General features: G+C 53.1%; 1 protein-coding gene across 4 annotated transcripts; it reads left to right on the top strand.

The window, feature by feature from the left end:
* The first annotated feature begins 3,008 nt into the window (after nt 1–3,008).
* On the top strand, nt 3,009–20,295 carry CIBAR2 (CBY1 interacting BAR domain containing 2). Of its 4 annotated transcripts, none has more exons than XM_077987038.1 (9): nt 3,009–3,160; nt 5,517–5,751; nt 8,501–8,569; nt 8,651–8,752; nt 8,925–8,930; nt 11,156–11,260; nt 14,274–14,387; nt 18,436–18,549; nt 19,981–20,295. In XM_077987038.1, the coding sequence occupies exons 1-9, from the start codon at nt 3,141–3,143 to the stop codon at nt 20,116–20,118; spliced, it is 903 nt and encodes a 300-aa protein (XP_077843164.1). In that variant the 5' UTR covers nt 3,009–3,140; the 3' UTR covers nt 20,119–20,295. The 4 variants fall into 4 exon arrangements, 3 of the variants coding, with proteins under 3 accessions (XP_077843164.1, XP_077843166.1, XP_077843165.1); XM_077987040.1 differs by lacking the exon at nt 19,981–20,295 and adding an exon at nt 19,315–19,401 and having other exon boundaries at nt 18,436–18,537; XM_077987039.1 differs by lacking the exons at nt 8,925–8,930; nt 14,274–14,387 and having other exon boundaries at nt 8,501–8,752; nt 18,436–18,537.
* Nucleotides 20,296–20,982: the final 687 nt, after the last annotated feature.

Raw genomic sequence — 20,982 nt, 5'->3', positions numbered from 1 at the left:
TCTGACCCTCCTCTCTCTCTCCTACCCTGTGTTAAGGTGGCCTTTTCTCAATTGAGCGTCTTCTCTGGTTTCCCGGGGGACCGCCCAGCCCACTTGACCTCTGCGGCAAGGAATTTTCCACCAGATGGGTCTCTGCTGCCCTCCCGTGGCCATTGGCAGTAGCGCAGACCAGGCCAACTGGAGGGCAGACACCTGACATGGCTTTTGTGGTCTCTCCTGTCCTAGAAGAGCTGGGGTCTGCAAAGACACAGAACCAATTGGAAAGGTATTTACTTAAGGGACTGGCTCACATGACACAAAGAAGACCCTCCAGGAGGCTGGCGCATGAAGGAGTTAATTCACCAAGGGGATAATCCAAAACTCTCTCCAGGACCTGGCTGTTCAGTTGGGAAGTTAAGACACACCCCTTAAAGGGGCCGGGTGCAGTGGCTCATGCCTATAATCCCAGCACTGGGAGGCCGAGGCGGGTGGATCACCTGAGATCAGGAGTTTGAGACCGCCTGGACAACATGGTGAAACCCCTTCTCTACTAAAAATACAAAATTTAGCTGGGCATGGTGGTATGCACCTTTAATCCCAGCTGCTTGGGAGGCTGAGGCAGGAGAATCGCTTGAACCTTGGAGGCAGAGGTTGCAATGAGCTGAGATCTTGCCATTGCACTCCAGCCTGGGCGACAGGAGCAAAACTCCGTCTCAAAAAACAAGCAAGCAAACAAACAAAACCACAGCCCTTAGGACAGACACCCACAATTCCAGCAGAGCAGAGCGTTCATGTGAGATGGATATGGGGGGAGGCGACGGGGTGGAGCAGTGTGTTGGAGGAGGAGGGGTGGGGTCAGGGTGCTCCGGAGAGACCCTGTGGGGTAGACCATGGGACGGTTTGCTCTCTTTGGACCCTGTGTGAGTGTCCTGGTGGCCCCCATAGCAAAATGACTCCAAACTGGGGGCTTAAAATGACAGAAGCTTCTTCTCTTGCAGTTCTGGGGCCAGAGGCCGAAATCAAGGTTCTAGGGAGGCTGTACTCCCTCCGGAGGCTCCAGCGCTCTCTCCAGCCCCTGGCACCTCTCTGTGCTCCTGGCTCACACTGTGCCACTCCTGTCCCTGCCCCTTGGCCTCATGCCCATCTCCCTTGGGTGTGCTTCCATCTCCTCTTCTCATGAGGACTCCAGTGGTGGGATTGGGGCCCACCTTCCTCCGGTGTGACCCAGCTGATCACATCTGCAACGACCCTGTTTCCAAATAAGGCCACACTCTGAGGTCCCCAGGAAGACATACATTTGGGGGGACACTGTTCCACCCAGCACAGCCCCCAAGAGTGAAGGAAGCAGAGAGCAGGAGAGTGACTTGACTGGGGCCCAGTGATGGCTGCATGGCACAAAGGGGACACGGGACCCCCCCCACCCCACAGCCTGGCACAGAAAGGAAGGAACCACGCTGACCATGGAACCCCAGGGGGCTACTTAGAGACGTCCCACGGGAGGTTGGAGGGGTTCATGCCCCAGACAGAGAATGGGGACCCAGCAGGGACAGAGCTTGGGTGGTCCATGCATTGTTCAGGGCCTCTGGGGAACACAGGGCAGGGCATCTGCAAAGGACTATTGGAGAAAGTGTGATGATGAGATCACTGGAGAAGCGTGAGGAGGGGCCAGTCAGCCGGCACAGCCCCGTGGGCACCTGGGGATGGGTCAGAGAGGGAAGCCGCCATCAGCCTGGACCTGCGCACTGGGAATTTCAATGAGTTCTGGGTCCTGGCCCCAGCCTGTGTCTGTCTCTTCACCCCCATGTCAGGGACTTACTTCTTCTAATTAAGTACTGTCATGATCCCATTCTGCAGGGGAGGGGACTGAAGCCCAGAGAGGTCAGGAGACTTGCCCAAGGTCACACAGCAGAGCGGGGTCTGGGATTTGAACCTGTGTTTAGCTGACCCTAAAGTCCTTGCTTTTATATATGTTTAAAAACAACAACAACAACAACAACAACAAAAACCCTTTCCATTTCCATAATGAAAACCTCCAAACATACAAAGTAACAGAACAGCAGAGCAAGGCCTGGGCCGCTTCCTTCGCCCACCTCCCACCCTCGTTCCTTACTGTCGTGATGTTTATGTTTCTTTCCTGAAGGTAAAGTGTCTATACATTGAGATACAGTAATCATACAATTAGTAGAATGTATTGGACTTGAGCTAGTCAATTTGACATGTGCGTTTATATTTTCTTTCTCTGGTATCTTAATTGTCTTACTTTACTAACTGAGCAGATAGTGCTTTTTTTTTCTGAGACAGAGTCTCGCTGTGTTGCCCAGGCTGGAGTGTAGTGGCGTGACGTCAGCTCACTGCAAGATTCACCTCTCGGGTTCACGCCATTCTCCTGCCTCAGCCTCCAGAGTAGCTGGGACCATAGGTGCCCACCACTGTGCCTGGCTAATTTTTTGTATTTTTAGTAGAGACGGGGTTTCACTGTGGTCTCGATCTCCTGACCTTGTGATCCGCCCACCTCAGCCTCCCAAAGTGCTGGGATTACAGGCGTGAGCCACCGCGCCCAGCCCTATAGTGCTTTTATAGTAAGGGAAAAAACAATGCAATTCCGATAAAAACATGAAAGCCACTCCTTTGAGCTGGTTCCTTGCCCCACCCTGGGGAGCCTCAAGTTTACCCTGTGCATCTGCACCCCCCACCTGAGCCTAGACCCCGGGAAGGCCAGTGGCGGGCTTGGGGCACGCAGCCTCCCTGAAGGGAGGGAGGAACCCAGCGGGCAGGACCCACACACGTGGCTGTGCGCAGGCCTAAGCCCCCTAAATCTCTCCCTGCTACCTTCTGGGGAGCCCCAAGCACTAGCCCAGTTCCACAAGAGCCTCCATCTTCAAAGGGAGAGTGTGGGCCTCTGTGGGATGCCCTCTTCTCTCAGTAGCCCCTGAGCCAATGCGAGGCTGGGGAGGCCAGCCTCAGGGAGGCATTGCCCAGGCAACCAGCTCCTCCTAGGGCCTGCTGTGGGCGGCCCTGTCGCCTGGCAACCGGGTGGCAGCGTCCCTGGAGCCCAGGCCACACAGCTGCACCCAGCCCTGCCCAGCTCCTCCCAGGCCTGCAGGACCCCTGGGGCCCTGTCCTTATTCCCCAGCACTAGGACAGTCAAAGCTCTGGTCACAATGAACATCATCTTCTCCAGGTGAGTGGGCCGGCGCCAGCCTGGCTGCGAGGGAGGTGGAAGTGGGGTTTTGAGGCCCGGTGCACCAAGAAAGATGAGGGCAGCAGGACCTGCTGCTTGGGGTGGGGGTGGGGGGTAAGGGGAGCCCTCCCTCCCACGCCGCCTCCGCCTCCATCCAGCTCAGGGAAGACAGGGCTTGGAACTACAGAAGCTTCCAGAATCTGGCCTCCTTCTGCTTCTCCAGAATCACTGCCTGTGGAGCTGGGGTAGCCAAATTCATCCCCTTTCCTTTCTCACCTCCACCTGGAAAACCCCCATCCCACCTCAACCCCAACCAGGCCTCCCCCTTCCCTGGAGGCCCAGCCCACGCCGCCCCGGCCCACGCCGCCCCGGCCACGCCGCCCCAGCCCACGCCATCCCTGCTCTCACAACCTGCCTGCCCCGCACCGTTCATTGCCATGCCTGGTTCCTCTGAGGTTTGAATTCCAGGCAACCTCTCAAGCACCCGATGTGCTTTTATCTTTTATTTTTATTTTTTTGAGATGGAGTCTCACTCTGTAGCCTAAGCTGGAGTGCAGTGGTGCAGTCTCAATCTTGGCTCACTGCAACCTCCACCCACTGGGCTCAAGCAATTCTCATGCCTCAGCCTCCCAAGTAGCTGGGACCACAGGCGTGCTACCACACCCGGCTAAGTTTTTGTATTTTAGTAGAGATGGGGTTTCACCACGTTGCCGAGGGTGGTCTTGAACTCCTGAGCTCAGGCAAACTGCACCCCACGGCCTCCCAAAGAGCTGGGATGACAGGCGTGAGCCACCGTGCCTGGCCCTGATGTGTTTTGAAAACACAGCTTCTCAGGCACACTCCCAGGGATTCTGGTGCGCACGCCTGGGGTGGGGGCCTAGGAGCCCCAGTGTCTGACTTCTGTCCCCTGTGCTGCTGAATCGTGGCGCTCTGAGGATCCTACCTGCAAGAACAGAGGCTGTGTCTGGCTGTGTGACCTGTAGCAAGATGCTTCACCTCTCTGGGCCTCAGTTCACTCCATTTTCATATGGTGATACCAGCAGCGCCTTGCTTACAGGGCAATGCACGTGGAGTGTTTTGCGGCGAGGGTGGCGAGAGAGTTAGGGTCTGTCTGGACAGAGGGCTGCTCCTCAGGGCGTTTCTCGCATCAGGGATTTGATGAAAGGATTGCACGGGGGACTTTGGTCAGAGGGAGAGAGGCAGGGATAGTGACACGCTGGGGATGAGGGGAAGGAGAAGGCGTGAGGAAGCCCAGGAGGGAGGCAGAGGCTGGGCGTCCGTGGCTGTCTTAGAAGCCTGAATGCGGCAGGTCAGTCATTGTGCACCTGCTGCGGGGAGGTGCCGGACCGGGAGCATTTAAAGGTGAGTCAGGGCCGGGTGTGGTGGCTCATGCCTGTCATCCCAGCACTTTGGGAGGCCAAGGCAGGAGAATCACCTGAGGTCAGGAGTTTGAGACCAGCCTGGCCAACATGGTGAAACCCTGTCTCTACTAAAAATACAAAAATTAGCCAGGCATGGTCGTGGGTGCCTATAATTCCAGCTACTCGGGAGGCTGAGGCAGGAGAATTACTTGAACCCGGAAGGCAGAGGTTGCAGTGAGCCAAGATCATACCACTGCACTCCAGCCTGGGTGACACAGCAAGACTCTGTCTCAAAAAAAAAAAGAATTTTGACAGCCTACGGGGAAAGACAGCACAGGGGAATTTCAGAGGGAAGAGGCGTCTGCAGCCAGGGATTGTGGCGTAGAGTAACCCTTCCAGGAAGATAAAGCACCTTTAGCATCCCAGGGAGGAAAAAAGCCAGCTTTGCAGCCAAACCCACGTCTATATTCCTGCCCACTACTGACCCGCCCAGGCAGATCCCCCTCATCAGCCTCAACAGCCCTGATACTGCCACCTTGAGTGACAGCCTGTGGCATGTGTGTGCCACACCGGAGGCCGGCTGATGGCAGCTCCTATTTTTTTTTTTTTGAGACGGAGACTCATTCTGTCACCCAGGCCGGAGTGCAGTGGCGAGATCTCAGCTCACTGCAAGCTCTGCCTCCTGGGTTCATGCCATTCTCCCGCCTTAGCCTCCCAAGTAGCTGGTACTACAGGTGCCCGCGACCATGCCTGGCTAATTTTTTTTTTTTTTTTTAATTTTTAGTAGAGACGGGGTTTCACCGTGTTAGCCAGGATGGTCTTGATCTCCTTACTGCGTGATCCGCCCACTTCTGCCTCCCAAAGTGCTGGGATTACAGGCGTGAGCCACTGCGCCTGGCCAGCAGCTCCTATTTTCATAACCATTGTCTGCTCCTGGCATGCCTGGGGCCCTGCATCACTGCCCAGAATGGCTGCTTAGGTCCCCTCCTCTGCAGGGACAGCCAGGTGAGGGGGATGGACAATACCGTGGCCAACACCGAGAAGTACTTCGGGCAGTTCTGCTCACTGCTGGCCGCCTACACGCGCAAGACGGCCCGGCTGCGGAACAAGGCAGACCAGCTGGTCAAGCAGCTCATCGACTTTGCCAACTCCGAGAACCCCGAGCTGCGGGCCACCATGAGGGGCTTCGCCGAGGACCTGGCCAAAGTGCAGGATTACCGGCAGGCCCAGGTGAGTGCTGCCGGCCTGGGTCTGGGATGCTGAGGGGCACCCGGGCTCCAATGCCAAGGTCAGGCCTGAGGGCTGCAGGAGCCCTGCTGTGGCCACAGCCAATGGGTATGTCCCCAGAGACATCCACCAAGTGTGGACATTTACACCCTTTCCAGGGTCACGCCTCTGCCTGCAGGACTGAGAGCCCAGGAGGCTTTGCTGAGTCGGATGAACGGCCAACAAAGCATGGAAACCCAGGAAGCCAGCCCTGGGGGCTCCATGAACCCCTGAATGAGACACATCCAGGGCCTATGAGGGCCTCGAGAAGGAACAGAAATCCTGGTGGGGAGTCAGGGGCAAGGAGGCTGCAGGGTGTTTAGGAAATAATTAAAAATAGAAATTCCTGCCAGCCCAGAAAAATCCTCACCATGAATTGTAGAAAAGAATCAAAAAGGGCCAGGTGCAGCGGCTCACACCTGTAATCCCAGCACTCTGGGAGGCCTAGGTGGACAGATTGCCTGAGCCCAGGAGTTCAAGATCAGCCTGGGCAACATAGCAAGGCCCCATCTCTTAAAAAATAAAAATAAAAAAATGAGCACCTGTGGTCCCAGCTACTCAGAAGGCTGAGATAGGAGGATCATTTGAGCCTGGAAGGTCGAGGCTGGAGCCATGATTGTGCCTCTGCACTCCAGCCTGGGAGACAGTGCGAGACTTTGACTTACAAAAATACCAAAAAACAAAGATTTAAATCAGATGGCAACGCATGTCATGGGCGATCCAAGAAAGATTGTGCAGACGGAAAAGGCACCGTCTTCTCCAGGCAGGCAGACACAGCCCTCGGTGCCCATGTTCTCAAGACAGATGACGATAATCCCCCAGTAAGAGGCCTTGACAACCCCATTTCTCACCAATACATCCTAATTTCACCTGGTAATGGGGTGGCCACCTGTGCTACCTGATTATCTTTTTTTTTTTTTTTTTTTTGAGACGGAGTCTCGCTCTGTCCCCCTTGCTGGAGTGCGGTGGCCGGATCTCAGCTCACTGCAAGCTCCGCCTCCCGGGTTCAGGCCATTCTCCTGCCTCAGCCTCCCGAGTAGCTGGGACTACAGGCGCCCGCCACCTCGCCCGGCTAGTTTTTTTGTATTTTTTAGTAGAGACGGGGTTTCACCGTGTTAGCCAGGATGGTCTCGATCTCCTGACCTCGTGATCCACCCGTCTCGGCCTCCCAAAGTGCTGGGATTACAGGCGTGAGCCACCGCGCCCGGCCACCTGATTATCTTTATTTTATTTAAAACATTTTTTAGGCCGGGCGCGGTGGCTCACGCCTGTAATCCCAGCACTTTGGGAGGCCGAGACGGGCGGATCATGAGGTCAGGAGATCGAGACCATCCTGGCTAACACGGTGAAACCCCGTCTCTACTAAAAAATACAAAAAACTAGCCGGGCGAGGTGGCGGGCGCCTATAGTCCCAGCTACTCGGGAGGCTGAGGCAGGAGAATGGCGTGAACCCGGGAGGCGGAGCTTGCAGTGAGCTGAGATCTGGCCACCGCACTCCAGCCTGGGTGACAGAGCGAGACTCCGTCTCAAAAACAAACAAACAAAAAAAAAATTTTTTAAGAGGCAGGGTTTTGCCATGCGGCTCAGGCTGGTCTTGAACTCCTGGGTTCAAGCCAACCTCTCACCTCAGCCTCCTAAAGTGCTGGGATTACACATGTGAGCCACCATGCCTGGCCTAGTTAATTATCTTTAACCAAAGGAAAAATAAAACTTCTCACAGCTCTGTGACAAGCAGGTGGCAGAGCTCGGAGCCAGGCGTCTACGCTAAATTCCCAAAGAGGTTGGAGGAAGACCAGGACACCAGGAGGCAGGGCGCCGTCTTCCTTGATGTTTACGTGTTCACAGAGATGGCTCCTGGCCCTCACAAAAACATTCCCGATTGTAAAACGGGCAAGAGGCTGCTTTAGTTTTTTGTTGTTTTTTGTTTTTTGAGATGGAGTCTCACTCTATTGCCCAGGCTGGAGTGAAGTGCCGTGATCTCGGCTCACTGAAACCTCCGGCCTTGCAGGTTCAAGCGATTCTCCTGCCTCAGCCTCCCAAGTAGCTGGGACTACAGGCGTGCACCACCACGCCCAGCTACTTTTTTGTATTTTTAGTAGAGATGGGGTTTCACCATGTTGGCCAGGCTGGTCTTGAGCTCCTGACCTTAGGTGATCTGCCCGCCTCGGCCTCCCAAAGTGCTGGGATTACAGGCATGAGCCACCGTGCCCAGCCCTGTTGTGACCTCAATAAAAGTCTTGTCCCCAAAGCCAGGCTCAATTTTCTCATCTGTAAAGTGGGTTTGTCATCGCCACCCTGTGTGGCAGTTGGGAGACGGGGCCAGGGCTGTCGTGTAGAGGGACTGAGCACACGCCAGGGGCCTGTCCTGGCCTCCCCAGTAATGACACTCCCTGAGTTCTGGGCCAGGCACCATCTTCCTACTGTCCTGAAACCCTGGTGGGTGCACCCATGACCTCATTTGACAGGTGAAGAAATGAGGCTTCGAGAGATCGAATTCTTTGCTGGAGCCCTCGGGAGGCAGAGCCGGGCCCTGAGCCCAGGCTCGGTGCCTCCAATACGCTGGGAAAAGGGAGGGCACCTCACGCTCCCCCTCCCCCCACACAGCTCTGGACACGCGGCTCCTTGGTGCAGGCTGCACTTTATATGCCCAGGCTGGAGGCAGGCAGCACCCTGTGCCCTTCACTCAGATCCCCTTGTGTCCCCGCTCCCCCAGGTCGAGAGGCTGGAAACCAAGGTGGTCAACCCCCTGAAGCTCTACGGGGCACAGATCAAGCAGACGCGGGTGAGCGGGGGCACGTTGGCGTGGGTGGCGACCCGTCTTGCCCTGTGGGATCCCAGGAAACAGCCTGCTCCTTTTCTGCAGGCTGAGATCAAGAAATTCAAACGTGTCCAAAATCGTGAGATCAAACAACTGGAAAAGCTGGAGAAACTGAGGCAGAAGTCACCCTGGGATCGGCAAATGATCGCATCCTTCCCTGGAAATGGGGCCTGGGGCTGCCGGGCCAGGGTGTCCACTCACACTGATGTCCTCTGGGGTTTTCTTTGCCTGGGCCCGCTGGGCAGGGGCTGGGAAGCGGGCGGACCACCCCGACGGGGCTGCCTGGGCTTAACTCGGTTCCTTAACACATGTTTTTCAGTCCCAGGTGAGTGTCACATGTCTGTCTGGGGCAGGCAGAATCACATATAGGAAATATACGACCTCACAAAACGGCCAGGTAGGCTTTACCTGGGCAGAAGCAGGTGTGTGCAGGACCTTGTGCTCAGGATGGGAAAGCCAAAGCTACCGGTAAAAAGGGGCTCTGGGAGTCTGGAGACCTGGGCTCTGTCCCATCATGGACACCATCCAACAAGTCACTGCCTCCACGGGCCACGGCTTCCCCGCCAGTTACTTGTTTAATGCTCATATCAGGTGCGCACTACTAGCCTCATCCCCATTGTCTGCAGGAGGAAACCAGGGCTCACAGAGACGCAATTACGAGAGCTCATGGGGCACAGCAGGTGGAGGGGAGCCCGCACGCTCTCTGTCGCGCTGTCCTGCCCCGTGGGAAAGATGCAGGGGACGGGAGGTAGGGTGAGAGCTGGAGGAGGGTTAGTCACCTCCGCTGTATGTGTAACTGATTTGTGACTGTGTGACCTCATCCAGAGTGCCCCCACTTCTTTTTGAGAGACAGAGTCTCGTGCTGTTGCCCAGGCTGGAGTGCAAGTGGCAGAGTCTCGGCTCACTACAACCTCCGCCTCCAGGGTTCAAGCAATTCTCCCCCCTCAGCCTCCCCAGTAGCTGGGATTACAGGCGCCCACCACTGTGCCCGGCTAATTTTTATATTTTTAGTAGAGACGGGGTTTTGCCATGTTGACCAGACTGGTCTTGAACTCCTGACCTCAGGCGATCCACCTGCCTCAGCCTTCCAAAGTGCTGGGATTACAGGCCCAGCCACAGAGTGTCCCTTAATGGAGCCAAGTCAGCGGTCCTCACCTGGGGGCATTTCACTATCCGGGGATGTTTCTGGCTCACGATTGGAGAGCTCTGCTAGAACGTGTTAAGTTTGTCCCACTGTGGTGAAAAATGGCCACAGACTCACCGTTCAGGAGGTTAGAGGTCCATCGTGGGCCCACTGGGCTAAATCAAGGTGTGGAAAGGGCTGGGTTCCTTCTGGAAGTTGCAAGCAGAGTCTGTGCCCTCGCCTTTTCCAGCTTCCAGAGGCCACACACATCCTTTGGCTTGTGGCCCCTCCCCCGTCTTCAAGCTGGCAGCTTGCACCTTCCCTCTGTAGTCACGTCTCTCCTCTGACTCTCCTGCCTGCCTCCCTCTTCTGCCTGTAAGGACTCTTGTGATTGCACTGGGTGTAGCGGATAATCCAGGATATTCTCCCATGGCAAGGATGGCTGATTAGCAAACTTCATTCCACCTGCTACCCTAACTCCCTTTTGCCTTGGAAGGGGCGTATTGGCAGGTGCCAGGGATTAGGATGTAGCCATCTTTGGGGGCCGTTATCCCACCTACCACCTGGCATCCAGTGGGGAGAGGCCAGGGATGCTGCTAAACCTCCCACAGTGTCCCGGACACTAGTGCCAAGTGTGGGGAGTCCTGACCTACACGAATGGGGGCCACGGCCCTGCCCAAGCACCTCCGGGTTCTATCCTGGCTCCTGCCTGGGTCACCCACCGTCTCTGCAACCCATTTGTTTGAGTGACAACAGCTTTCCCTTCTGTCCTGGGGGCTTCTTAGATGCGAGCCCCCAGCTGTCTCTTCTCGGGCATTTCACAAACATGAAGGTGGCATTAAGTCCCCATTTTAAAGAGGAATTTGAAGCTGAAAAAAGTGACTTGCCCAAGGTCATGCAGGCAGTTAAGTTGCAAATTTCAAATGCACCTCCAAGGTGTTCAACTCTAAAAGCTAGCTTCTTCACGTCTGGGCTTGGCGTGGAGTAGGCGTCTATAGATGTTGATCAAAAGAACAAAGGAGTTAATTAACTAAACGTGTTCCTCATGCAGAAGTTAATTATCAATGAACGTGGAGCACCTGTCATAAGGGTTCAGCAGGTGCCACTGTTTAAGTTTTACAACAGCCCTGCTAAGCAAGTCTCATTACTGTCCTCTGTTTACAAGCAAGGAAATTGAGGCTCAGAGAGGGTAAGTGACTTGCCTAAGGTCACACAGCTAGCAAGCAGGTGTGTCTCACTCCAGTGACTGCTCCTTCAGCTGGGGTCCTACTCAGCCATTCCTTTGATGACCAAATTAGCAAGAGATGTCCCTTGAGGCAGGAGAGCTGACCTGAGAGAAGGGTTTAGAGACAGAGTGATTCAGAAAGGTGTCTAAGGGCCAGAAGCACCCCCATGACACTTTCTACCCCTTGTGTCCCTGGGGCCAGGCGGAGACCAGAGTGCAGAGGGCCGCCATGGACTCCAGCCGCACCACCCTCCAGCTGGAGGAGACAGTGGATGCCTTCCAGAGGCAGAAGCTGAAGGACCTGCAGGTGAAGGTGGTTGGCCGGGATGGGAGGCGCCCTGGGCTGCCTGGTGTGTGTGTGCACACACATGTGTGCATGTGTCTATGTGCATGCATCAGTATGAGTGTGTGTGTGCGGGTCTGTGTACATGTGTGAGCATGGGCAAGTGTGAGTGAGCTTGTGCTCACACAGGCTCGCGGCACAGTTAATCCTGGCCACAGGGCATCAGAGGCTGGTGCTCAAGGCAGCTGTCCCAGTGCAGCTGGAAGCCACTGGGTGGCCCTAGCTCCAGCTCCTAGCCAGGAAGAGTTTGTCTCCCTCCACACACACTCTCCACTTCCTCTCCACACAGATTGCTGTAACCTCTTTTTCTCCTCACAGCTCCAAACCCCCTCCCTGAACAAGCCACATTGAGGCCCAGCAGCTGGGTGTGGGTGCCTTCCTCCTGCCACCCAGATCCCCACCCCAGTGCCACAGAGCCCTGGGCCCAGAGCCCCAGCTCTTACAAGAGGAGCTCAGAGAGGTGGGACTGGTTGATCACAGAGATCCCTTCCCCAGCTCTCGAGCCCACTCTAGTCCATTCTCCAAAGGTGCAGGCCGCCTGGGGATTTTTTTTCTTTTTTTAGATGGAGTCTCACTTGGTTGCCCAGGCCGGAGTGCAGTGGTACGATTTCCACTTACTGCAACCTCTGCCTCCCGGGTTCAAGTGATTCTCCTGCCTCAGCCTCCCGAGCAGCTGGGATTACAGGCGTGTACCACCACGCCCGGCTAATTTTTGTATTTTTAGTAGGGATGGAGGGGGTCGATCTCACCATGTTGGCCAGGCTGGTCTCGAATCCCTGACCTCAAGTGATCCACCTGCCTTGACCTCCTAAAGTGCTGGGATTACAGGTGTGACCCATCGCGCCTACCCCAGGGATCTCTTAAAAGTCAGGTCCAATTCATCATCCCTGGGCTGAGCACCCTCTGGTGGCTCCTCTCGTTCTAAGGACTGGAACCAAAATCCCTTCAAGGCTCCTGAAGCCCTGACCCAGCCCTGCGGCCTCATCCTGCCCGTGACACTCCAAGCTCCAGTGCACAGAGCCCACTCCTACCCGAGGCCTTTGCAGGGCTGTGCCTTGATCTGCATCCAGTTGGTGCCTCCTCCTCCTTTGGCTTCAACCTCATTCTTTGGGGAAAGTCACCCAGACCCCAGACTGGTCAGGCCCCTTGTTTATACACCCTACTCTGCTTCCGCAGGGCTGCCATCCCAGTTGCAATGGTTAATTGTGTATTCAATTCACGCGTTACTTTAACAAGTGTGGAATGCACACCTGCTATGTGCCAGGTGCTGTGCCTGATGCTGGGGACATCATGCCCAACAAACAAGGTCCCTGAGCTGACAGAGTTGACACCGTTGGGGTGGGAGGAGATGGACGGCTCGTGTGGCCGGTGATGTGCTGTGTGCCGTCCATCACATTCATCACATTGTGGAGCAGAGAAGCCTGTGAGGTCGCTGTGTAACACACTGCATGTCGGTGCCACAGGACAGGCCCCCTGCCAGTCCCAGCCACCAGGGTCCAGGGCCTGGTACCTAGTGGGTATTCAGTAAATGCTTGTGGAATGAATGAATGAGTGAACACCTACATGAACGCATGCACAAGGGAATGAAGTGTCAGTGATTAGTGCTCACGCTGTCTACGTGGCAAGGAGGACCTGAAACTGTCGGCAGACATTATTCAGCACCTGATGTGTTTGGGGCTGGGTGGACGGCACCAGGGAGCATGGACCACATGGTTCTGCAGGTCAGGGGCCAACAGAAGCACAGTTTAAAAGTGGGCATGCTTTCAAGTTCTGGGATTAAATTTGTAAGAAATGTGAATCCAAACCATGCCTTGAAAGCCCTTCACATTTCAAAAGAGATAAAACAAGAACTTGAGCTAATCATCACCACCTGTCTTAGCCCATCCAGCCTGCGCCAACACAACACTTTAAGCTGGGTGATTTATAAACAACAGAAGTTTCTTTCTCACCGTGTTGGAGCCTGGGGAGTCCAAGACCGAGGATCCAGCAGATTCAGCATCCAAGGAGGGCCTGTTCCCCACGGCTGGTGCCTTCTATGCATCCGCATGTGGCAGAAGGGGCAGAAAAGCTCCCTCCAGTCTTTTTTACAAGGGCACTAATCTCATTCATGAAAGTGGAGCCCTTCTGTGGATCATGAGGAGTTCGAGACCAGCCTGGTCAACATGGTGAAAGCCCATCTCTACTAAAAATACAAAAATTAGCTGGGTGTGGTGGCACACATCTGTAATCCCAGCTACTCAGGAGGCTGAGGCAGGAGAATCGCTTGAACCTGGGAGGCAGGGATTGTAGTGAGCCGAGATCACACCACTGCACTCCAGCCTGGGCAATAGAGAGAGGCTCCATCTCAAAAAAAAAAAAAAAAAAAAAAAAAAAAAAAAGCCTCCTGTGAAAAGATCTCCAGGACCAATTGTTAGCAGGGGAAAAAGCAAGCTCAGAAGAGAGTGAAAAAGGGACAAGAGAAGAATATTGGCTTATCTAAGGAAACAAGGGGGGAACACACAAAAACTTCTGAACGTGATCTCAGGAGGTGGAGGGAAAATGAAAAAGGGAACAGGATGGAGGATGTAGAGCAAGTCTCCTCAATTGACACTTTGGCATGGTTTATATTTATTTATTTACTTATTTACTTACTTACATATGTACTTAGTAGAGACAGAGTTTTGCCATGTTGCCCAGGCTGGTCTTGAACTCCTGGGCTCAAGTGATCCTCCTGACTCCACCTCCCAAGTTACTGAGATTACAGGCATGAGCCACTGTGCCTGACCAATAGTTTTGATTTTTGAAGCATGCAAATGTGTTCATTCTCAAAGAAAATTAAATTTAAAATAACATGTCGAAACTTCCCACCTAGGACCTGTCCCCACACGGACAGCTCCCCTCACCCCCATCCCATCTGCCTACATCCCAGGCTACCCTGGGCTCTCTTTCTCACCGTGATGCTTACATTCTTTGATTCTTTGGGTTTCTCTCCCCACAGACATTTTTTTCTAATTTTGTGACTATTGAGATGGTTTTCCATGCCAAAGCGTTGGAGGTGTATTCTAGTGCCTTCCAGACCCTGGAGAAGTATGACCTGGAGAGGGATCTACAGGTGGGTCACAGACACACCATTTCCTATTTGGTGGAGTGGGGCAGAGTTTCACTTTGGTTCTGTATTGATAGAAGCAGTTTTTGTTGGTAACGTTTCACAACTGTGTTTTTGGTTTTTTTTTTCTTTTTTTCTTTTTGAGATGGAGTCTCGCTCTGTCGCCCAGGCTGGAGTGCAATGGGACAATCTTGGCTCACTGCAAGCTGTGCCTCCCAGGTTCACGCCATTCTCCTGCCTCAGCCTCCTGAGTTGCTGGGACTATAGGCGCCCACCACCACACCTGGCTAATTTTTTGTATTTTTAGGGGAGACAGGGTTTCACCATGTTAGCCAGGATGGTCTTGATCTCCTGACCTTGTGATCCACCCACCTCGGCCTCCCAAAGTGTTGGGATTACAGGTGTGAGCCACTGTGCCTGGCCACATTTCATAACTTTTCTAACTTTGAAGACTCATTCTGATGAAGCATTGTCAATATCTGCACCTGGGTGCCAAACAGGACAATTTTTCGTAACACTGTTTGGAATATCAACATATTCATCATCGTTGGGGTGTTTAAAAACAAATGGATCAGTGGGGCATGGTAGTTCACGCCTGTAATCCCAGCACTTTGGGAGGCCGAGGCAGGCAGATCACCTGAGGTCAGGAGTTCAGGGCCAGGCTGGCCAATGTGGTGAAACCCTGTCTCTACTTATTGGGGGAACCAGCCCCCAGTATTTCAACATAGGTCCTTTCTATTTTCCCTAAGTGTCGGCCTGTCTGAGAAATAAAGAGAAAGAGTACAAAGAGAGGAATTTTACGGCTGGGCCTCCAGGGGTGACATCACATATTGGTAGGTCCATGATGTCCCCTGAGCCACAAAACCAGCAGGTTTTTATTAAGGACTTTACAAGGGGAGGGGGTGTATGAACAGGGAGTAGGTCATAAAGATCACATGCTTTAAAGGGCAGTAAAGATCACAAGGCAAAGGGCAAAGCAAAGATCACAAGGCAAAGAGCAAAATTAGAATTACTGATGAGGGTCTATGTTCGGCTGTGCATGTATTGTCTTGATAAACATCTTAAACAACAGAAAACAGGGTTCGAGAGCAGAGAACCAGTCTGACCTCAAATTTACCAGGGTAGGATCTTTTCCCCACCCTAATAAGCCTGAGGGTACTGCAGGAGACCAGGGCATATTTCAGTCCTTATCTCGATTGCATAATACAGACACTCCCAGAGTGGCCGTTTATAGACCTCCCCCCAGGAATGCATTCCTTCCCCAGGGTATTAATTATTAATATTCCTTGCTGGGAAAAGAATTCAGTGATATCTCTCCTACTCGCACGTCCATGTATAGGCAGGCTCTCTGTAAGAAGGAAAATATGGCTCTCTTCTGCCCGACCCCTCAGGCAGTCAGACCTTTGGTTGTCTTCCCTGGTTCCCTAAAATCGCTGTTATTCTGTTCATTTTCAAGGTGCGCTGATTTCACATTGTTCAAACACACGTGTTTTACAATCAATTTGTACAATCGTGGTACTGAGGTGACATACATTCTCAGTTTATGAAGATAACAGGATTAAGAGATTAAAGTAAAGACAGGCATAAGAAATTTTTTTTTTTTTTTTTTTTTTTTTTTTTTTTGAGACAGAGTCTCGCTCTGTCGCCCAGGCTGGAGTGCAGTGGCCGGAACTCAGCTCACTGCAAGCTCCGCCTCCCGGGTTTATGACATTCTCCTGCCTCAGCTTCCTGAGTAGCTGGGACTACAGGCGCCCGCCACCTCGCCCGGCTAGTTTTTTGTATTTTTTTAGTAGAGACGGGGTTTCACCGTGTTAGCCAGGATGGTCTCGATCTCCTGACCTTGTGATCCGCCCATCTCGGCCTCCCAGAGTGCTGGGATTACAGGCTTGAGCCACCGCGCCCGGCCAAGAAATTTTAAGAGTATTAATTTTGGGAACTGATAAATGTCCATGAAATCTTCACAATTTATGTTCAGGGATCGCAGTAAAGACAGGTGTAAGAAATTATAAAAGTATTAATTTTGGGAACTGATAGATGTCTATGAAATCTTAACAATTTATGTTCCTCCGCCATGGCTTCAGCCGGTCCCTCTCTTTGGGGTTCCTGACTTCCCACAACATCTACTAAAATACAAAATTAGCTGGGCATGGTGGTGGGCACCTGCAATCTCAGTTAGGAGGCTGAGGCAGGAGAATCGCTTGGACCCGGGAGGTGGAGATTGCAATGAGCTGAGATCATGCCACTGCACTACAGCCTGGGCAACAGCGCGAGACTCCATCTCAAAAAAAATAAAAAAAAAGAAAAACCGTGAATGGATTAACAACAACAAAAAACATTTCCTGGCTGATGCTTGGTGTAGTTTTGAAATAGAAAGAAGTGCTATTTATCCCCATCTGATCAGTTATAATCTAGAATGAGCTGTTTGCATTATCTGTGACATCCTTCTGTAAGTCTAGTATTGTAAAGCAACAATCACTTCTCATGATTCTCATCTGTGGTTCTGGGGGTTGATGGGGCTTACCTGGGCAGTTCTCAGGTGGGGCCTTCATGTGGTTGCCGTTGGTCAGGGGCTGGGGCTGTCTTTTCTTAGCTTTCCTCCCTCACGTCTAGCAGAAGGTGCCTGTCATCTGAGCACAGGACAGGCCATGTGATTTGCAGGGCCCACTGCAAAATGAAAATGTGGGGCCCTTCCTTCAACAATTACTAAGATCTTCAGGACAGCAGCATCAGAGCGCTAAGCCAAGCACAGGGTCCTTCTGGGCGTGGAGCCCTGGGCAACTGCATGAGCCACATCCCACAAAGCCTGCCCTCCCTGGGTCTTCCTCAGGATCTGCGGCCACAGTGTCTGCCCACAGCTTTTCCATGGGGCCTGGGCTTCCTCACAGCAGCTGGTTCCAAGAGGGAGTGTCCTGAGACATGAGTGGAAACTCGATCACTTTTTTTTTTTTTTTGAGACGGAGTCTGTCTCTGTCGCCCAGGCTGGAGTGCAGCGGCTGGATCTCAGCTCACTGCAAGCTCCACCTCCTGGGTTTACGCCATTCTCCTGCCTCAGCCTCCCAAGTAGCTAGGACTACAGGCGCCTGCCGCCTCGCCTGGCTAGTTTTTTGTATTTTTTAGTAGAGACGGGGTTTCACCATGTTAACCAGGATGGTTTCAATCTCCTGACCTTGTGATCCACCCGTCTCAGCCTCCCAAAGTGCTGGGATTACAGGCTTGAGCCATCGCGCCTGGCCTTTTTTTTTTTTTTTTGAGATGGAGTCTCGCTCTGTCACCCACGCTGGAGTGCAGTGGCACAATCTCGGTTCACTGCAATCTCCACCTCCCGGTTTCAAGCCATTCTCCTGCCTCAGCCTCCCGACTAGCTGGGACTACAGGCGTCTGCCACCATGTCCAGCTAATTGTTTGTATTTTTAGTAAAGATGGAGTTTCACTGTGTTAGCCAAGATGGTCTTGATCTCCTGACCTCGTGATCCACCTGCCTCGGCCTCCCAAAGTGCCGGGATTACAGGCGTGAGCCACCACGTCCAGCACTCGATCACCTTTTATGACCTAACCTCAGCAGTAACCCAGTGTGTCCTTGCCATATTCTATTTGTTAGAAGTGAATCTCTGAGGCTGCCTGTATTCAAGGGGAGAGGAATTTGATTCCAGCTCCTGATGAGAGAAGCATCAGATCATCTGAGTTACCAATAAGCCTTAAAACTACCACGAGAGGTTTGATGCAGGTCGAGGGGCTTCTCTCGCATTCACTCACTTAACAATATTCTTTTTAGGGGCAAAGGGGATCTCGAATCCAGCTGTTTTCCTGTGTGACGATGGTCATGTTACCTGGCCTCTCTGGGCCTCTCCCATCTGTAAAACGGGGTGATAATGCCCACTCACAGGGCTGCTGTAGATTATGTGGAATAAGAAACAGGAAGCTCCTGGAGAGGACTGTGGAGTTCCATGGGCATTAGCTGTCTCGGGTCTTCTTATCCCACCGTCTTTCCATCCCACTCCCCTGACATGCTGTGTTTTCCCATTGGATCCAGTCCACCCTGGTCTCTCCCCGGCAGGATTTTAGAGCCAAGATGCAAGGAGTTTATGGGCATTACAATACTCAGCCGCTTGCCAACACCAACCCCTCTCCATCTGTTCTTCAGTCTCTCGCCAGCCAGGTGAGTGTGTGGGTGGGGGTTACACCTAAAATGACATACATGGCGTGGGAGGTCCTGTGGTAGTAATCCCAGGGATCAGAGGAGGGTGGCTGAGAACTCAAATTTGAAATGAGAGGCTGAGGAGGCAGGGGTGGTGGGAGCGTGGAGGGCTGCCTGGGGTCTGACCAGGACTTTGCCTTGAAGTAGAACAAAGTCAGGTGTGGGGACTCATGCCTGTAATCCCAGCACTTTAGGAGGCCAAGGCGGGCAGATCACTTGAGGTCAGGAGTTTGAGACCAGCCTGGCCAACATCGTGAAAACCCATCTCTACTAAAAAAAAAAATACAAAAATTAACCGGGCTTGATGGCGTATGCCTGTAATCCCAGCTACTTGGGAGACTGAGGCAGGAGAATCACTTGAACCCATGAGGCAGAGGTTGCAGAGAGCCGAGATCGTACTATTGCACTCTAGCCCAGGTGATAGAGTGAGACTCTGTCTCAAAAAAAAAAAAAAAAAAAAAAAGAATCAATGAAGCCACAACACGCAGTGTGGCAGCTCACACAGTCCCTGCCGTGGCTGCCACGAGTCCTGAGCACTCCCTGGAGGCACTCTAAGGTGTTGCCACTGGAGAAACAGAGGCCCCCCAGACAGGTCCACACCTCCATCCCAGCCCACGGGCCCACGGTTTCCAGAATCCAGGATTCCTCAGAGGTTAGGGAAGTGATTAGGTGTATACATTACACATTACCTTACAGCCCCAGGAAGGCCTGCCGTCAGGAGCACTTGTATTTCCGCAGGGAACTCTGCAGGTCCAGCTGTATAGGGCAAATGAAGACCCTGAACATCCTCATGCCAATCATGGCAGGTTTAGTCTCCATGACTAGGGGTTGAGGAGGCAGTCAGCTCACTGTGTGTGTGGGCAGGGTGGGTATCTCATGCTTCCAGGACATTCTCTCTAACGATGGTAGGGTAAGTGCAATCCCAAGCTGTTTAAAATAATCCCAGACTGCCTGGAGGCTTTGTCCATATTTTCTTATTCTTTTTTCTTTGTCTTTGTTGGATTGGGTTAATTCGAAGACCTTGTCTTCAAGCTCTGAATTTCCTTCTTCTACTTGTTCAATTCTATTGCTGAGACTTCCCAGAGCATTTTGCACTTCTGTAAGTGTGCCCAGTGTTTCCTGAAGTTTTGGTTGGTTTTCTTTATGCTATTTCTTGGTCCAAGCCCACTGCTCCTGGCGGTGGGACCTCGGGGAAGTCTCCTGGCCTCTCTGTGCCTTGGAGTCCTCGCCTGCAGAGTGGCTCAGAACAGTGACCTCTGTGTGGGGCTGCGCTGAGTATCAGATGAGCAGATCCATACGAAGCATGGAAAATCCGGCCTGTTGCACAACGAACACTCGAGACTTGTTGCTGCCATTATTATTACTGATGTTGCTGTCGTTTTATTATTACTATTATTTGCTCAGAGCACGATACGGAGCCCAGGAAAAGAAGGGGAGGAGAGTGAGGACGACTCCATGGAAGAGGCCCCCGTGGAGGATCTCAGGGCCCTGGGGCAGAGACCCAATGCTAGAGAACTGCCCACAACAGTCAGAAGAACTTAGCTGGCCTGGGATCCTCAGGTGGGCTCTGCTGTGTGCCCTTAGGCAAGCCACATGTCCCCTGAGCCTCAGTTTCCTCATCTGTACAATAGGGCCAATATCATTCACCTCAGAGTTTGCTCTGGGGGATCGCTGTGCCTGGCGCGTAGTAGGTGTTCAATAAATGCCCTGTGACTCTCAGCTGGATCCTGGCGCTCTCGTCCTGCCTTTAGTCCGGGGACTCAGGTGGGGTGTGCTTGCCCCTGTGTTCATGTTGCAAGCACAGTGGATTCCTTTCCTGGGCTGCCTTGACAAAGCACCACTGCCCGGGGAGCTCAAACCACAGAAAATCACTCTCCTGTGTTCTGGAACCCAGAAATCTCACAACAAGGTGTCAGCAGGGCTAGTTCTTTCTGGAGGCTCAGCACCCATCCCAGGCCCCCTCCAGCTTCCAGTGGCTCCTGTCCTCGGCGTGCCTGGGCTTGTAGCCGCAGCCCCAGCCCCTGCTTTCCTCTTCAGGTGGTGTTCTCCCAGTGTGCGCTTAAGCCTGTGTCCAAACCTCCCCTTCCTATAAGGACGCCCATCATCAGAGACCCCCCTCACTCCAAGATGGCCTCATCTTGCCTAATTATATCAGCAACGACCCATTTCCAAATAAGGTCACATTCGGAAGTATGGGGGCGGGTAGGACTTCAACATAGACCTTCGGGGACAAAATTCAGCCCACAACACATGGACGTGATGTGCAGGGATGCTCTTGGGACCAAGATTGCCACAGAAGTCCACAGCGGTCAGAGCGGGATGGAGGTGTAGGGAGGGTTGGGGTGTGTGGACTAGGGGGCTGTCTGCTGGGACCCCTGGTGCACAGCCAGGGAGCGAATCCTCTGG

The sequence above is a fragment of the Macaca mulatta genome, chromosome 20 (genome assembly GCF_049350105.2).
Source record: "Macaca mulatta isolate MMU2019108-1 chromosome 20, T2T-MMU8v2.0, whole genome shotgun sequence".
Classification (NCBI taxonomy): Eukaryota; Metazoa; Chordata; class Mammalia; order Primates; family Cercopithecidae; genus Macaca; species Macaca mulatta.
This window is presented reverse-complemented; position numbering and strand designations above follow the sequence as displayed.